General features: G+C 44.0%; 1 protein-coding gene across 1 annotated transcript in view; it reads left to right on the top strand.

The window, feature by feature from the left end:
• LOC139259617 (5-hydroxytryptamine receptor 7) overlaps positions 1-18,943 on the top strand; it is a 34,897-nt gene extending 15,954 nt beyond the window's left edge. Inside the window, 1 exon segment of the mRNA XM_070875102.1 lies at positions 18,190-18,943. Within this exon segment, the coding sequence (XP_070731203.1) occupies positions 18,190-18,943 (754 nt within the window).
• The last annotated feature ends 544 nt before the right edge of the window (positions 18,944-19,487 follow it).

A 19,487-nucleotide genomic window follows, 5' to 3' on the forward strand; every position in this document is an offset into this window, starting at 1 on the left:
ATGTTTTTTTAGTATTCATGATTTTTTCTTTCAGCTCCACCTTTTTGAGCGATTTATTGCTTTGCCCCCCTGTATTCCTCTTCTAAAATGCTGTTAATTTTATTACAGAACAATTCTTTCGGAAGTTTCCTGGTATTTCCCTCAGTGTTCCGAAAGTTTTTAAAGATACTTCACTGTTGGGTAAATCACTTCACTAGAGTTTGCAAACAGCTGTGCTCAAGAGATAATCATGGTGTGAATTTCATCGGCCCAGCAAGTGCATAAATGGCTAAGATTTCAGTTTTGGGGGTTATTTGAGTGGTACTCGACTATTCCAATATTCTTCTAGCTGGCCTCCCACGTTACACCCTCCTTAAACTTGAGCTCGTCCAAAACCCTGGTGCCCGAATCCTAACTCACATCAAGTCCTATTCACCCATCGCCCTTGTGCTCGCTGACCTACATTGGCTGCCGGTCCGGGATTTGATTGTTTTCAAATCTCTCCATGGCTCATCCGTCCCTATGTCTGTAACCTCTTCCAGCCCTACAACACTCCAAGATCTCTCTGCTCCTCTAATTCTGGCCTCTTGCGCATCCCCAAATTTCATCGCTTCACCATTTGCAGCCATGCCTTCAGCTGCCTAGGCCGCAAGCTCTGGAATTCTCACCCTAAACCTCTCTGTGCCTCTACCTCTCTCTCATCCTTTAAGACATTCCTTGCAATCTACCCCTTTAACCAAGCTTATGGCCACCCATCATAATATCTCCTTATGCAGCTCTATGTCAAATTATGTTTGATAATGCTCCTGTGAAGCATATTGGGACATTTTACCACGTTAAAGGCACTATATAAATACAAGTTGCTGTATGGTTGTGTAAATCTTACAGCAGCCAGGAATTGCTTATTCTGAAACCCTGTTATAATGGCTACTGGGAAACTTTGCATTTGTTAACATTTTATTTTTTATAGTGGTGTTTTAGTTTTTATGGAACATTAAAAAAAACTTTTCAGGAGACCACAGACACTCAGATGCAAAGCATTATTAGATCTCAGATGATGTAATTAATGTAATTCACATCACTGATACATTTTGGGAGGATGACTAAGGAAAAGGCATTAAATAATAAACCTTTAAAGGGGGCAGACAGTAATATGTCTCTGCTTAGCTGTAAAATAACTCCATGAGGCCTTGTGCTGTGCTTGAACTGTTGTGACCTTAGTCTCTTTGCTGCCTCACTCTGGGTTACGATAATGTGGTGACCAGCCTTTGATACAACTCCTGCCTGGGCCTCCCACAGTTGCACCCTCTAGTGGTACCAGCATAGTATGTACAGAGTATACATATATGACAACATTTCCTCCCCCAAAGTCTTTGATGCAAGTTAGTTACAGGTTGAGGCGATCTGGAACTCTGCGCTCCCTGGTTGATCGTCTGAGTGTCACTTTTGGCATGGGTGAGTTGGTCAGGCCACTGCTGTCTTGCAGCGCTCTTAGTCTGACTGGATTGCTGGAGATGGTGGGATCATCCTCGTGGTTGGCAGCGAGGTCTGTTGCTGATTGGGTGTGTGTAGGTGGATCGCTGAAGGTAAGGTCCTCTCCCGGTAGTTCCTGGTTACCTGTAAATCGCAATTTGGTCTGGTCCAAATGCTTTCTGCATGTTTGTCCATTAAGCAGTTTGACAAAAAACATTCTATTCCCCTCCTTGGCTAAAACAGTGCCAGCGACCCATTTGGGGCCATGACCATGATTCAGCACAAACACCGGGTCGTTTACAGTGATGGCGCATGATTCAGCCGCGCGATCATGGTACATGTTTTGCCGAAAACGCCTGGTTTCCACCTGATCATTGAGATCAGGGTGGACCAAGGAGAGCCTGGATTGAGTGCACATTTCATTAGTAACTCCACAGGGGGAACCCCAATAAGCGAGTGGGGTCGTGTCCTGTAATTCATCAGCACCCAGGATAGGCGGGTTTGTAAGGTGCATTGCGTGACGCATTTCAAGCTCTACTTTATGGTTTGGACCGCCCGCTCCGCTTGCCCGTTGGATGCGGACATGAACGGGCAGACCTGACATGCTTCATGTCATTGCAGGTCATGAATTCATTGAATTCCGAGCTGGTGAAACACGGACCATTGTCGCTGACCAGAATGTTGATCAAACCATGGGTGGCGAACATGGCCCTGAGGCTTTCAATGGTGGTGGTGGTCATGCTAGATGCCATTATTACACATTCAATCCACTTAGAATAGGCGTCCACTACAACGAAGAACATTTTTCCGAGAAAGGGACCCGCATAATCTACGTGGATCCTGGACAGTAGTTTTGAGGGCCAGGACCACAGACTAAGTGGAGCCTCCCTGGGGGCATTGCTCAATTGTGAGCATGTGTTACACTGGCGCACGCACGACCCCAAGTCCTAGTCAATGCCGGGTCACCAGACGTGGCACCTGGCGATAGCCTTCATCATGACTATGCCTGGTTGGGCACTGTGTAGGTCGTGTATGAAGGTTGACCTGCCTTTTTTTGTCAGGACGATGCAGTTGCCCCATAAGAGGCAATCCGATTGGATGGACATTTCGTCTTTACGACGGTGAAATGGCTTTATCTCATCTTGCATTTCTCTTGGGACCACTGACCAGCCCCCATTGAGGATGCAACGTTTTACAAGAGATAACACGGGGTCCTGGTTGGTCCAGGTCCTGATCTGGCGGGCCGTTACGAGTGACCCTTCGCTTTCGAAGATGTCATGACTAGGTGAGCAGGAGAGTGAGATTCGAATAAATGGCTCGTGGGGAGAAAAACACCAACTCAGGTCTGATTGGCCAAGTAGTCATTTCTATGCTCTGACAGTCTATGATTTTTGAATTTGTTGATAAAAGTAAACCAGAGACGATACACGTTTAGGGATTTTATAATAGCCTTAGGATTTTAAGCATACGAGAAAAGCTTACGTTTCATTCTGGTTTCCTACATTACAACAGTGACTACATTTCAAAATAGCACTTAATTGGCTGTAAAGCACTTTGGGATAGCCTGAGGCCATAAAAGGCGTTATATAAATAGAATCATAGAATCATAAAAATTTACAGCATGGAAGGAGGCCATTTTGACCCATCGTGTCCGTGCCGGCCAACAAAGAGCTATCCAGCTTAATCCCACTTTCCAGCTCTTTGTCCATAGCCCTGCAGGTTACAGCACTTCAAGTGCACATCCAAGTACTTTTTAAATGTGGTGAGGGTTTCTGCCTCCAACACCTTTTCAGGCAGTGAGTTCCAGACCCCCATCACCCTCTGGTTGAAGAAATTTCCCCACAAATCCCCTCTAAACCTCCTACCAATTACTTTAAATCTATGCCCCCTGATTGTAGACCCCTTTGCTAAGGGAAATAGGTCCTTCCTATCCACTCTATCTAGGCCTCTCATAATTTTACACACCTCAAATAAGGTCTCCCCTCAGCCTCCTCTGTTCCAAAGAAAACAAACCCAGCCTATCCAATCTTACCTCGCAGCTAAAATTCTTTAGTCCAGGCAATATCCTCATAAATTTCCTCTGTACCCTCTTTAGTGCAATCACCTGTAATGTGGTGACTCGAACTGCACACAGTACTCGAGCTGTGGCCTAACTAGTGTTGTATACAATTCAAGCATAATCTCCCTGTTCCTCTGTTCAATGCCTCAGCTAATAAAGGCAAGTATTTTGTACGCCTTCTTAACCACCTTATCGACCTGGCCTACTACCTTCAGGAATCTGTGGACATGCACTCCAAGGTCCCTTTGTTCCTCTACACTTCTCAGTGTCCTACCATTTAATGTGTATTCCCTTTCCTTGTTAGCTCTCCCCAAATGCATTACCTCACACTTCTCTGGATTAAATTCCATTTGCCACTGTTTTGCCCACCTGACCAGTTCATTGATATCTTCCTGCAGTCTACAGCTTTCTTCTTCATTATCAACCACACAGCTGATTTTAGTATCATCTGCAAACTTCTTAATTATACCCCGACAGTCACACTCAGGTCTAAATCATTGAAATATACCACAAAAAGCAAGGGATCTAGTACTGAGCCCTGAGGAACCCCACTGGAAACAGCCTTCCAGTCACAAAAACACCCATCAACCATTACCCTTTGCTTCCTGCCTCTGAGCCAATTTTGGATCCAACTTGCCACTTTGCCCTGGATCCCATGGGCTTTTACTTTCGTGACCAGTCGGCCATGTGGGACCTTATCAAAATCTTTGCTAAAATCCATATACACTACATCATACACACTACCCTCATCGACCCTCCTGGTTACCTCCTCAAAAAATTCAATCAAGTTAGTCAGACACGACTAACAAATCCATGCTGACTGTCCTTGATTAATCCGTGTCTTTCAAAATTAAGATTTATCCTGTCCCTCAGAATTTATTCCAATAATTTTCCCACCACCAAGATTAGGCTGACTGGTCTGTAATTACTCAGTATATCCCGTTCTCCCATTTTAAACAAAGGTACAACATTAGCAGTCCTCCAGTCCCCCAGCACCACACCTGTAGCCAGAGGATTGGAAAATAATGGTCAGAGCCTCTGCTATTTCCTCTTTTGCATCTCTTAATGGCCTGGGATACTTTTCATCTGGGCCTGGGGATTTATCCACTTTCAAAGCTGCTAAACCCCTTCATACTTCCTCTCTCACTATGTTTATTTCTTCTAATATTTCACACTCCTCCTTCTCGATAGCAGCGTCTGCATTGCCCCTCTCTTTTGTGAAAACAGACGCAAAGTATTCATTAAGAACCATACCCACATCTTCCGCCTCCACACACACATTACCCTCATGGTCTCTAATAGGCCCTTCTCTTTCTTTAGTTCTCCTCTTGCTCTTAATATATTTATAAAACATCCTTGGGTTTTCCTTGATTTTACTTGGCAACCTTTTTTCATGCTCTCTGCTTTCCTAATTTCCTTTTTAATTACACCCCTACACTTTCTATATACTCCTCCAGAGTTTTTTGCAGTATTGAGCCTTCGGTACCTGTCATAAGCCTCCCTTTTTAAAAAATCTTACCCCTGTATATCCTTTGACATCCAGGGGGCTCTAGATTTGTTAGTCCCAACCTTTGGGGGCAAAATTGGTTATCCTCCCAATTCTCAGCGGTATGCCGGTGGTATGTCGTTTCATACCGCCGGGGCGGATTGTGCGCGATTTTCGTCACTTTTTTTCTTGGCGGTATGCTGAGCGGAGTGTCGCGGGCGGTCAGTCATTTTCACTCGGATATCTTCGGGTCCCAAGTTGTGCTCACGAGCCGAGAGGCACAGATGAGAATCCACAGAGACTGCCGGCCTGTGAGCGATGTGCAGGTATGTGGGGTGAGACACCTGTGAAGGGGAGATCGCTGCTTGTGGGGCGATCGCTTCTTGGGGGAGGAGATTGCTTCTTTGGGGGGGGGGGGAGATCACTTCTTTGGGGGGGGTGGGGGTGGGAGATCGCTTCTTGGGAAGAGATCGCTGTTTGGGGGGGGGGAAGATCACTACTTGGGGGGAGATTGCTGTGGGTGGGGGGGAGAGGAAGAGACTGGGGGGTGGCAGAGACAGGGGGGTGTGAGAGATTTAAAAAAATGACAGGTAAAAATGCATACCGCCGACTGAAGATCGACTTAACACTACCTTTTCCAGGGCGGACTGCAGGGTCGGTGGTAAGAAATCAATTTGGCAATTTTGGGTGGTATATCGGCAGTGTGCATGGGTGGACGGTTATGCATACCGCCCGGTGGTATATCGCCGATGAATTTTCCGCCAGGCGATATGTGGGTGGTATGTAGGTATTTTTCGATCAATTTGGCGATTTTGGGCTGTATGTCGACGGTCCGTGGACGGTATGTTCAACAATTTCGGGCCCATGTTATTTAAGGGAACATACTCGCTCTGAACCCTCAGGATGTCATCCTTGAATGTCTCCCACTGCTCTGACACTGATTTACCTTCAAGTAGCTGTTTCCAGTCCATTTTGGCTAAATCGCATTTCAGCTTCGCAAAATTGGCTTTTCCCCAATTGAGAACTGATTTATTCCTGGTCTATCCTTGTCCTTTTCCATAATTACCCTAAATCTAACTGAATTATAATCACCTTCCACCTGCCCAGCTTTATTCCCTCAAACGAAGTCTGGAACCCCTCCCTTGTTGGGCTTGTTACATACTGGCTAATAAAAGTTCTCCTGAATGCATTTTAGGAATTCCGCACCCGCTATACCTTTCACACTAATTTTATCTCAGTTTATATTCGGGTAGTTGAAATCCCCTGCCCTATTGCCGCCCTATAGTTTTTGCACTTTTCAGAAATGTGCCGACATATTTGCTCTTCTATCTCCCTCTGACTGTTGGGGGTCTGTAGTACACGATCAGCAGTGTGATCACCCCTTTTTTGTTCTACAATTCAACCCATATGGCTTCATTTGATGACCCCTCTAACATATCATCCTGCCTCACAGCTGTAATTGTTTCTTTAATCAATACTGAGACCCCCCCTCCTTTTTTACCCCCCTCTCTATCCCGTCTGAAAACCCTGTAACCAGCAATGTTGAGCTGTCATACCTGCCCTGCTTTCAGCCATGTCTCAGTATTAGCTATAATATCATGCACCCAAGTGTCTATCTGTGCTCTCAGCTCATCTGCCTTATTCCCTAAACTCCTTGCATTGAAGTATATACCATTTAGCACTGCCAAACTCCCTTGTTGTCTATTTTCTCACCCTTGCTTGCTCTGTCTTCCAAATTCACTTTCTATCTTTCTGCTTTCCAATTTCAGCAACTTTCATTAGAATAAAGAAGGTTAAGACGAGATCTAATAGAGGTAATTAAAATGATGAATGGTTTAGATGAAGTAAATCAGGAAAAAATATTCCATTGGCCGCTGAATCCGTAACTACAGGGCTTAAATTTAAGATTACCATCCCAAAAAACAAAGGAAGAGACTAGCAAAATTTCTCATGCAGAAGATTGTTTGGACACAGAATGTCCCATCAGGTACAGTGGCAATCATTTTCACCTTCAAAGCTTAGGCAGTAATCCAATGGGGTGGATCATCAGCCCATTGTAGAATCCGCCTGATTTTCATTAAAGAAAAACCTTGCGGGTTTTATAACAGGCGAGAACTCCAAGTGCTGAAGGTGAAAATTACCTTCTGTGAATTGAAGCAGAATCCTTAATAACCTTTGAAAGGGAAGTGGATACGTATTTGAAAAATAATATTTTTAACATGTACAGGGAAGGCACAGGAGAATGAACCTAAGTGGGTAGCTCTGTCAGAGAGCCAGCACAGATGCAATAGGACAAATAGTCCCCTACTGTGCTGTAAAATTCTATGATTCGATCTACAGTGCAAACCACTGAATTGTTCCAATAGTACTTCTCAGTGGTGGTGATGATACTTTCTTTTTTTTTAAAGTCTCCAAGCACAGAACCTTCATTGGCTATTGTAGAACCGTATGGTGCAGCAGATGCAAGGTCTGATGCATTGATGCAGTACAAACATATATTGACTGCCAACATCGACTGTTCAGGTTGTGGATTACGATGTTTAGAATGTGGAACACGCTACCACATGGAGTAGTTGAGGTGAATAGCATGGATGCATTTAAAGGGAGGCTAGATAAGCACATAAGGGAGAAAGAAATAGAAGGATGTGTTGAGAGGGTTACATGAAGCAGGGTGGGAGGAGGCTCGTGTGGAGCATAAACACTGGGACAGACCAGTTGGGCTAAATGGGCATTTTCTGTACTATAAGTTCTATGTAATTCTATGTATTCTATTTCCGACTCTTCATTTGCTACCACCTGAATCCTGCATCCCAATCTGCTGACAACTGCCCTCCCATCTGGCCTCTCCCCTCCAAATCTGCTGATTCCTGGCCTTCCATCTTCTGAGTACCAACTCCCAAACTTCGGTTGCTTCCTCGCTGAGCCTCCATTATGTTGTGCACTCCTCTGTGCAATTCATCTTCTGACACAGAGCCCAACTACTGTGTGGGAACTGCAGGAGAAATTGTGATAATCAAATCTAAAATTAATAAATGGAAACTGGTACTGTCTATATGCAAACATGATGTGTGGATGACTCATGTGTATTGGATTTGCCTATGCACAGTATTTTTCTTCTTTTATTCTCTGTTTAGGTTTCTCCTACCTACAGGGACCTGATAGTTGCCGCACATTCCATCCGTTGAAACAGCTTTTCATTTAGATGGGGCATTTGTGGATTTATCAAGAATGTGGATCCACTGTCCAAACAAGAATTAATAAGGCACATGTGTTGATCTCAAGTCTTCAGTTGTCACACTGCTGCAAGCCATGTAATTGAGCCAGACATGTATAGAGCAGGGATCGAAGGGTAGTGAGATCAAGATACTACATCATTGCATGGTGGTAAATTATGCCAAAGTCCTTCTCTTGAGTTTTTATGTGGCTACACTATGCATAATAGAGTAATTTTCCTGATCAATGCTCCTGCTACTAGACTCACCACCCACTCTACCACCAGTACAGCATGGCTGTAGTAAGTACTAGCTACAGGATTACCAAAATTCCCTGGATTCTAGGGTGGTCCCAGCAGAATGGAAAACAGCAAATGTAACATCCCTATTTAAAAAAGGAAGCAGAAAAAAAAGCAGGAAACTATAAACCAGTTAGCCTAACATCTGTGGTTGGGAAAATGTTGGAGTCCATTATTAAAGAAGCAGTAGCAGGACATTTGGAAAAGCAAAATTCGGTCAGGCAGAGTCAACATGGAATTATGAAGGGGAAGTCATGTTTAACAAACTTGCTGGAATTCTTTGAGGATGTAATTGACAGGGTGGATAAAGGGGAGCCAGTGGATGTGGTGTATTTGGACTTCCAGAAGGCATTTGACAAGGTGCCACATAAAAGGTTACTGCACAAGGTAAAAGTTCACGGGGTTGGGGGTAATATATTAGCATGGATAGAGGATTGACTAACTAACAGAAAACCGAGAGTCGGGATAAATGGTTCATTCTCTGGTTGGCAAACAATAACTAGTGGGGTGCCGCAGGGATCAATGCTGGGACCCCAACTATTTACAATCTATATTAACGACTTGGAAGAAGGGACTGAGTGTAACGTAGCCAAGTTTGCTGATGGTACAAAGATGGGAGGAAAAGCAATGTGTGAGGAGGACACAAAAAATCTGAAAAGGACATAAACAGGCTAAGTGAGTGGGCAAAAATTTGGCAGATGGAGTATAATGTTGGAAAGTGTGAGGTCATGCACTTTGGCAGAAAAAAACCAAAGAGTAAGTTATTATTTAAATGGAGAAAGATTGGAAAGTGCTGTAGTACAGCATAAAACACAAAATAATAGTATGCAGGTACAGCAAGTGATCAGGAAGGCCAATGGAATCTTGGCCTTTATTGCAAAGGGGATGGAGTATAAAAGCAGGGAAGTCTTGCTACAGCTATACAGGGTATTGGTGAGGCCACACCTGGAACACTGCGTGTAGTTTTGGTTTCCATATTTACGAAAGGATGGACACGCAACTCTCGTTTATCCGCATACGGATCTAACGGAAAACCCGCTGTAACGGAAGTTAAAATAACTGTCACACACGTGAATATCTCGCTCACTTCAACTATCAATTACACATAAATTGATGCAGGCGTGGAAATGGTGCAGGAAATGAAATTGACCGCAGATCAATTGAACGCTGATGAGACTGGCTTACTATGGAGGTATTTGCCAACTTCTACATTGGCTGCAGCAGGGGAGAGGGAAGCTGCAGGCTTTAAAATGAATAAGGAGAGGTTAACAATCTTGAATTGTGCTAATGCCTCTGGAGAACATAGACTTCCACTTTTAGTGATTGGCAAATCAAGGTAACCTGTGCTTTAAAAGGAATTGCTCATTTACCAGTTAGCTGTAAGGCTCAGAAAAGTGCATGGATGGACAAGGACATATTCATGGAATGGTTTTCAACAGAGTAAGGTGGATGAATTAACTGCGCAGATAGCAGTTAACGGATACGATGTGATTGGCATCACGGAGACATGGCTCCACGGGGACCAAGGCTGGGAACTCAACATCCAGGGGTATTCAGCATTTAGGAAGGATAGACAGAAAGCAAAAGGAGGCGGAGTGGCGTTACTGGTTAAAGATGAAATCAATGCAATTGTAGGGAAGGATATTAGCCTGGATAATGTGGAATCGGTATGGGTGGAGCTGCGGAATTCCAAAGGGCAGAAAACGCTAGTGGGTGTTGTGTAGAGATCACCAAATAGTAGTAGTGAGGTTGGGGACAGCATCAAATAAGAAATAAGGGATGAGTGCAATAAAGGTACAGCAGTAATCATGGCCGACTTTAATCTACACACTGATTGGGCTAACCTAACTGGTAGCAATGCGGCGGAGGAGGATTTCCTGGAGTGTATTAGGGATGGATTTCTAGACCAATATGTCGAGGAACCAACCAGGGAGCTGGCCATCCTAGACTGGGGATTGTGTAATGAGAAAGGACTAATTAACAATCTTGTTGTGCGAGGCCCCTTGGGGAAAAGTGACCATAATATGGTAGAATTCCTTATTAAGATGGAGAGTGACAAAGTTAATTCGGAAACTAGGGTCCTGAACTTAAGGAAAGGTAACTTTGACGGTATGAGGCGTGAATTGGCTAGAATAGACTGGCAAACGATACTAAAAGGGTTGACAGTGGATAAGCAATGGCAAACATTTAAAGATCACATGGATGAACTTCAGCAAATGTACTTCCATTTCTGGAGTAAAAATAAAACTGGGAAGGTGGCTCAACCATGGCTAACAAAGGAAATTAAGGGTATTGTTAAAGCCAAGGAAGAGGCATATAAATTGGCTAGAAAAAGCAACAAACCTGAGGACAGGGAGAAATTTAGAATTCAACAGAGGAGGACGAAAGGTTTAATTAAGAGGGGGAAAATAGAGTACGAGAGGAAGCTTGCACGGAATATAAAAACTGACTGCAAAAGCTTCCATAAATATGTGAAGAGAAAAAGATTAGTAAAGACAAACGTAGGTCCCTTGCAGTCGGATTTAGGTGAAATTATAATGGGGAACAAAGAAATGGCAGACCAATTGAACCAATACTTCGGTTCTGTCTTCACAAAGGAAGATACAAATAACCTTCCGAAGGTACTAAGGGACAGTGGGTCTAGTGAGAAGAAGGAACTGAAGGATATCCTTATTAGGCGGGAAATTGTGTTAGGGAAATTGATGGGATTGAAGGCCGATAAATCCCCGGGGCCTGATTGTCTGCATCCCAGAGTAATTAAGGAAGTGGCCCCAGAAATAGTGGATGCATTGGTGATGATTTTCCAACAGTCGATCGACTCTGGATCAGTTCCCATGGACTGGAGGGTAGCTAATGTAACACCACTTTTTAAAAAAGGAGAGAGAGAGAAAACCGGGAATTATAGACTGGTTAGCCTGACATCAGTAGTGGGGAAAATGTTGTAATCAATCATGAAGGATGAATTAGCAGCGCATTTGGAAAGCAGTGACAGTATCGGATTAAGTCAGCATGGATTTATGAAATGGAAATCATGCTTGACGAATCTTCTGGAATTTTTTGAGGCTGTAACTAGCAGAGTGGACAAGGGAGAACCAGTGGATGTGGTGTATTTGGACTTTCAGAAGGCTTTTGACAAGGTCCTGCACAAGAGATTGTTGTGCAAAATCAAAGCGCATGGTATTGGAGATAACATACGGACGTGGATATGGAACTGGTTGGCAGACAGGAAGCAGAGAGTCGGGATAAACGGGTCCTTTTCAGAATGGCAGGCAGTGACTAGTGGAGTGCCGCAGGGCTCAGTGCTGAGACCCCAGCTCTTTACAATATACATTAACGATTTGGATGAAGGAATAGAGTGTAATATCTCCAAGTTTGCAGATGACACTAAACTGGGTGGCGGCATGAGCTGTGAGGAGGATGCTAAGAGGCTGCAGGGTGATTTGGACAGGTTAGGTGAGTGGGCAAATGCATGGCAGATGCAGTATAATGTGGATAAATGTGAGGTTATCCATTTTTGGGGCAAAAACACAAAGGCAGAATATTATCTGAATGGCATCAGACTAGGAAAAGGGGAGGTGCAACGAGACCTGGGTATCATGGTTCATCAGTCACTGAAAGTGGGCAAGCAGGTACAGCAAGCGGTAAAGAAGGCAAATGGTATGTTGGCCTTCATAGCTAGGGGATTTGAATATGGAAGCAGGGAGGTTTTACTGCAGTTGTACAGGGCCTTAGTGAGGCTTCACCTGGAATATTGTGTTCAGTTTTGGTCTCCTCGTCTGAGGAAGGTACCGTTTTTGCTATTGAGGGAGTGCAGCGAAGGTTCAACAGACTGATTCCAGGGCTGTCATATGAGGAGAGACTGGATCAACTGGGCCTTTATTCACTGGAGTTTAGAAGGATGAGAGGGGATCTCATGGAAACATATAAGATTCTGATGGGACTGGACAAGTTAGATGCAGGAAGAATGTTCCCGATGTTGGGGAAGTCCAGAACCAGGGGATATAGTCTTAGGATAAGGGGTAGGCCATTTAGGACTGAGATGAGGAGAAACTTCTTCACTCAGAGAGTTGTTAACCTGTGGAATTCCCTGCCGCAGAGAATTGTTGAGGCCAGTTAACTGGATATATTCAAGAGGGAGTTAGATGTGGCCCTTACAGCTTAAGGGCTCAAGGGGTATGGAGAGAAAGCAGGAAAGGGGTACTGAGTGAATGATCAGCCATGATCTTATTGACTGGTGGTGCAGGCTCGAAGGGCCGAATGGCCTACTCCCGCACCTATTTTTCTGTGTTTCTTTGTTTCTAATTCGTCCCCCAAGTTTGAGAAAACATGAAGAAAATAAGCAAACCTACTGGAAAGTGTGTGCTGCTTCTGGACAATTGCAGAGCACACCCACACGAGTCAAAATTAGTGTCCAGTTATGGCAACATCTTCGCATGCTATCTGACCCCCAATGTGACCTCGCTCATTCAACCTATGGATCAGGGTGTCATACAAAACTTCAAGTGCCACTATAGGAATAACTTCATGCGCAAATTGGTTAATAGCGATCAATCAATCTCTGATTTCCAGAGAGCATACAATACTAAAGATGCCATCTATGCATGCTCTCTGGCCGGGAGAGAAGTAAAAATGTTACATTGAAGAGGTGTTGGCGCAAGTTGTGGCCCAATGTCATATTCGAAGACAGTGCTTCTGATGATGAAGAATTCAAAGGTTTTTATGTATGGGCTAATAAAGAACAGGCTGTCACAGAAATCGTGGAGATTGTCAGCGGTGCACACGAAACAAACCCACTTAAATCCCTCGCAGAAAATGACATTGCTAAGTGGATAGATGTTGACATCAACACAGATGTAACACAAGCTTAGACTGACGAGGAACCCATCGGCATAGTCACCAATAAAGACAAATTTGACGAAGAGATGAGCGATTAAGACAATGAAATTGAAGAAAAAGAAAAAAAGACTTGGACACGTGCTGAAGAAGCAATGAAATATGTCGTTGGTTTTTTTTGAGGAAAATTCTCATTTTACTTCTCACGAGGTTCTGCAAACTCATATCATCCATAACATTTTAATTAAGAAGAAAGTGAATTAATTTAAACAAGCAGATATAAGATCGCTATTTTAAAAATCAATCTGTTTTAACAGAATAAAATAATTTTTAATTTCGAGACGTTATGAATCAATTTTCATGTATTTTTATTACACTCACGTTCAGATAACACAAAATAAATCTTCGTGCGTGGCTCTATCACCTTCAAATATCAGCTTTAAAATGTAAATTCGCCCTAACGGAAAATTCGTTTACCCGGAGTTGCCAAATCCCTGAGTGATCCGGATAAACAAGAGTTTACTGTACTTGCTTTGGAGGCAGTTCAGAGAAGGTTCACTAGGTTGATTCCGGGGCTGAGGGGGTTGACTTATGAGGATAGGTTGAGCAGGTTGGGTCTCTACTCATTGGAATTCAGAAGAATTAGAGGCGATCTTATCGAACCATATAAGGTTATGAGGGGGCTTGACAAGGTGGATGCAGGGAGGATGTTTCCACTGATGGGGAGACTCGAACTACAGGGCATAATCTTAGAATAAGGGGCCGCCCATTTAAAACTGAGATGAGGAGAAATTTCTTCTCTCAGAGGGTTGTAAATCTGTGGAATTCGCTGCCTCAGAGAGCTGTGGAAGCTGGGACATTGAATAAATTTAAGACAGAAATAGACAGTTTCTTAAACGATAAGGGAATAAGGGGTTATATGGGGAGCGGGCAGGGAGTCCATGATCGGATCAGCCATGATCGTATTAAATGGCGGAGCAGGCTCGAGGGGCCATATGGCCTACTCTTGCTCCTATTTATTACGTTCTTATGTTCTTAAACTCACCTTCTGTCAGTACTGACTTATATAGCAGGCTACTCTGGTAGTTTCAAAGGCTTAGTAATGGTAGCATCCTGCTCAATATAAATCAATCGCAAAACATAATTACAGACGTCTCACCATTGAGTAATATTCCAAATCTTATTTTTTGCTCATATAACTGCTGCATCCCACATACATGACTGTTACAATGCAACAATGTGTTTTTTATATGCATGCTTTATCCTTCATGAAACAATTCCATCCAGCCGTGCCGATTTCCAATCTGCTGGTATAACTGAAGATTTGTCAGCTGGAATCTGAAGCTGGCCATTGTTATATATTACACATAGGGTAATGAAGCAATTACAATGGCTTTTGTAATCTTGAAAGCAATATGCAACTTGTCTTTCAACTGATTATTTATCACAGAGCATTTTCCGGTTCTTAGCTTTATTCTGTCATTAGCAACAACCCAGATTTGTCATAGTAACCAATTATGTATGCAAGAACAAACCTTGGCTCAATTTAGACCAACATTTAATTAATTGAAAGGAATGTACAATTGTGATGAAGACTTGTTCGATGGATCTACTCATCAACTTCACATAAAAGTTCTTGATTTTATATCTGAAATTGGAATAAGATTTCTAACAACGCAACGTTTAAAAGCCAATTGGAAAATTGTGAAGATGGTGCGTGTTTAATACCACTTAATCTGCTAGATGACCTTGAATGTTGAATCACAATCCTTTTGCCTTTATTAAATTGCACTTCTAGAAGTCACTTGTTACTTAAACTTACATTAATAACACTTATGTCTGTAATATTTGGCAGATTGTTTGATTTTAAACCCATCTGATTACACTCATCCAGTACCTTTCTGATCCATGCTTTTCACTGGTTGACAATTCAATGTTTAACATTCAGCACTTAAATTTATAATACATTTTCAAAGACAACCTACATACATTCGCTGTCTTAAGTCTGTTTCATTTATCATGCTCTCTCTCCTCTGAGTTCACTGCCCTCCTAAACTTCCTTAATCTCTCCCTCCATATAAACTCCCCTACCCATATTCACGGCCATCCCTTCGATCTTGCCCATCTCATGTGGCTTTGTTATTCCCTTCATGTCAATCCCAGATAAGACCGTAATACAAAATCAAAAAGAGTAACTGCTGGAAATCTCAGCGGGTCAGGCAGCATCTGCAGAGAGAGACAGAGTTAATGTTTTGGATCTGTAACCTTTCGTCAGAACCGGAAAAGTTCACGATGTAACAGGCCTTTTCACTGCCCCCGCACTTGCTTAAGAATCTGTTACATCGTGAACTTTTCCAGTTCTGACGAAGGGTCACAGACCCATGACAGATAAGACCATTTCTGATCACGTCCTTGTATCCCTCTCTACCTACAGCCCCCTTTCTCCCTTCCAACCCTTCTTCCTTATGTGTCTGCCCTTGGATAAAACTCTTCCCCCCAAGCTACTTACAACTTCACTTTCAAATTCCCAACTCTCTAGCCTTTGGCACTTCATTCACCATTCTGCAGCTATAGATCTGTTCAATCAAACCCTCACCTGCGCCTTTGACACCCTTGTCCCTATTAAAACCATTACTCTCTCTCTCACCCTAGTCATCCCCCTGGTATGGCTCCCATCTCTGCTCCCTTAAGTCCAAGGGATGCAGACTGGAACATTTATGGCGGACAGCTGGTTTAGCCATTATCCGCCAGATCTAGATGGACCTAGATAAAGCACAATCGGCTCCTGCTCTCCTCTGCCAAAACTGCTCACTATTCCAGGATCATCCTGGAATGAAAAGATAACCCCTGCTTCAATTCTCCACTTCAAACTCTCTTAAATCCCTCTCCCTTGCCTTCTCCACCATCGCCTCCAACAAGTGTGAGGAGTTCATGGACTTCTTTGTTACTCGGATTGAGACCATTCATTCAGCTGCCTCTGTTGCTTCCCTCCAGTTCCCTAGCACACCAGAACAAACTTCCCCTAAGGTTCCTCTCTGCCCAAGCCCGGAACTCGCATTTTTATCTAGTTTCTCTCCTTTTTCTCATCATGCCCTCTCTGGGCTTACTTTGTCCATGAAACCCACCTTCTGCTCCCTCGAGTCTATTCCCACTAAACTGCTGACCATCCAATTACCCTTCATGGCCCACATGTGAGCTGATCTTGTTAATGGTTCCCTCTTCTCAGGTACTGTATCCCTCCCCCTCAATTCTGCTGTCATTACACCTCTCCCCAAAAAAAACACATTTGACGCTACTGTCCATGTAAATTACTACCACACCTCCAACCTCCTTTCCTCTCCAAAGTCCTTGAATGTGTTGTCACCTCCCAAATCGAGGCCCGCCTTTCCCGCAACTCCATATTTGAATCCTTCCAATCAGGTTTGCGCCCTGCCACAGTACCGAAACGGCCCTATCAAAGTCACAAACCACATCATATGTGTCTGTTACCATGGTAAACTATCCCTCATCATCCTTCTCAGCCTGTTTGCAGCCTTTGACCCAGTTAACCACACCATCTTCCTCTGTCATTCAGCTGGGTGGGACTGCACTCGTCTGTTTCCCTTCTTATCTATCCAGTCGTAGCCAGAGAATCGCCTGCAATGGTTTCACTTCCCGCTCCCGCAGCATTACCTCAAGTCCGTCAAGGATCTGTCCTTGGCCCCCCCTCCTATTTTACATCTACATGCTGCCCCTTGGCGAAATCATCCAAAAACCCAGCGTAAGGTCCACATGTACACTGGTGACACCCAGTTCTACCTCACCACTACCTCTCTTGATCCCTCCACTGTCTCTGATTTGTCACACTGCTTGTCTGACATCCAGTACTGGATGAGCAGAAATTTTCTCCAAAGAAATATTGGGACAACCGAAGCCATCAGTCCCTGGCACAAACTCCGTTCCATCCCTCTCCCTTAAAACTGAGGCTGAACCAGACCATTCACAACCTTGGTGTCATATTTGACCCCAAGTTGAGCTTCCGACCACATATCTGCTCCATCACCAAGACTACCTATTTCCAACTCCATAACATCGCCTGACTCCGGCCCTGCCTCAGCTCATCTGCCGCTGAAAACCTTATCCATGCCTTTGTTACCTCTGGACTTGACTATTCCAATGCTCTCCTGGCTGGCCTCCCATCTTCCATCCTTCATAAACTTGGGCTCACCTAATACTCTACTGCCCATATCCTAACTCACACCAAGTCCCGTACAGCCATCACCCCTCTACATTGGCAATGATTTTAAAATTCTCATCCTTGTTTTCAAATCCCTCCATGGCCACGCCCTCTCTATAAAAGTAAATTCCTCAAGACCTACAACCCTCCAAGATCTCTGCGCTCCTCCAATTCTGGCCTCTTGGACAGCCTATATTTTAATTGCTCCACTTTTGACAGCCGTGCCTCAACTGCCTAGGCTTTAAGCTCTGGAATTCCTCCCTAACCCTCTCCGTACCTCTCTACCTCATTCTCTTTCTTTAAGACACTCCTAAAAACCTACCTCTTTGAACAAAGCTTTTGGTCATCTCTCCTAATATCACCTTATGCGGCTCAGTGTCAAATTTGATTTGATAATCGCTCCTGTGAAGTGCCTTGGGACATTTTACTATGTTAAGAGTGCTACATAACTGAAAGTTGTTGCTGTTTTATCGGACCCAACTGTGTACATGGGAGAAATTGTAGAGTGCAGAGTTTTCTTTCTTATGTGGTGCCAGTTTTATTCGGATAAACGATCTTTTTTAACTCTCAACGGAATAAAGTTTTCACATTGAAAATGGAGATCATCAATTACCACTTCTTTTTTGTTGCAGGTATTTAGGAATAACAAGACCATTGACATATCCAGTCAGGCAGAATGGGAAAGGCATGGCCAAAATGATCCTGTGTGTGTGGCTTCTGGCTGCATCCATTACACTACCACCTCTGTTTGGCTGGGCCAAGAATATCAACGATGGCAAGGTCTGCATGATCAGCCAAGACATTGGCTACACTATTTATTCCACTGCAGTGGCATTCTATATCCCGATGTCAGTCATGCTCCTCATGTACCATCAGATTTTCAAGGCTGCCAAGAAGAGCGCTGCCAAACATACATTTGCAGGATTCCCTCGGCCAGGTGACATATGCATGGGTGAGGCCGCTAAAAGAGAGGTGAAGCCACGAAAAGAGTCGGAGGAATGTACCAACTTTGCCCGGCTTTTGAAAAGTGACAGGAAGAACATGTCAATCTTCAAAAGGGAGCAGAAAGCTGCAACCACCCTTGGCATTGTAGTCGGGGCATTCACGGTGTGCTGGTTGCCATTTTTCATACTTTCTACTGCAAGACCGTTTATCTGCGGCACCGAGTGCAGCTGTATACCCTTTTGGTTGGAAAGAACGATCTTGTGGTTTGGCTACGCAAATTCTCTGCTAAACCCATTTATTTATGCATTGTTCAACAGAGATCTGCGGACAACCTATCACAACCTGTTGAAGTGCAGGTACAGGAATATTAACCGGAAGCTCTCTGCTGCAGGAATGCATGAGGCCCTGAAACTGGCAGAGAGGCCAGAACTAATACTGTAAGAGGGGCACGTTCTTTGAAACAGAAATACCTCAGGGAGAGAAGAATTCTCTAAGTCTGTAAGCTGTTGTTGCTGTATCTGGGACTCTTAAACAGAAAAACTTCGAAATTGTTTTATTTGTCAGGCATCCTTCATGCATCAAAGAGGTTGCCTGAGCTGAACAGGTTCTACAGATACTGGGTCAGGTGGGAGTAGGGTGGGAGTGTGACATACCGGCCCGTTCCCACTGACGTTCAGGTCACCGGCTTCTTGGTGGGTGCTGTGAAAGGGGCCACCCAGTTTCCCACCAGAAACAGGCGGGAGCTTCGTTAGCCCATGCAAATTGGGCTCTTAGGACGGCAAGGAAGGAGTAAAGGGTTATGGGGAGCTGGCAGGGAAGTGGAGCTGAGTCCATGATCAGATCAACCATGATCTTATTGAATGGCGGAGCAGGTTCGAGGGGCCAAATGGCCTACTTATGCTCCTATTTCATATGTTCTTATGTAATGGGACCATGATGCAATTTTGAAGTAGCAATGGGTGGAGCACACTCTCCTTAATGGTAC

Source organism: Pristiophorus japonicus, chromosome 3 (genome assembly GCF_044704955.1).
Source record: "Pristiophorus japonicus isolate sPriJap1 chromosome 3, sPriJap1.hap1, whole genome shotgun sequence".
Classification (NCBI taxonomy): domain Eukaryota; kingdom Metazoa; phylum Chordata; class Chondrichthyes; family Pristiophoridae; genus Pristiophorus; species Pristiophorus japonicus.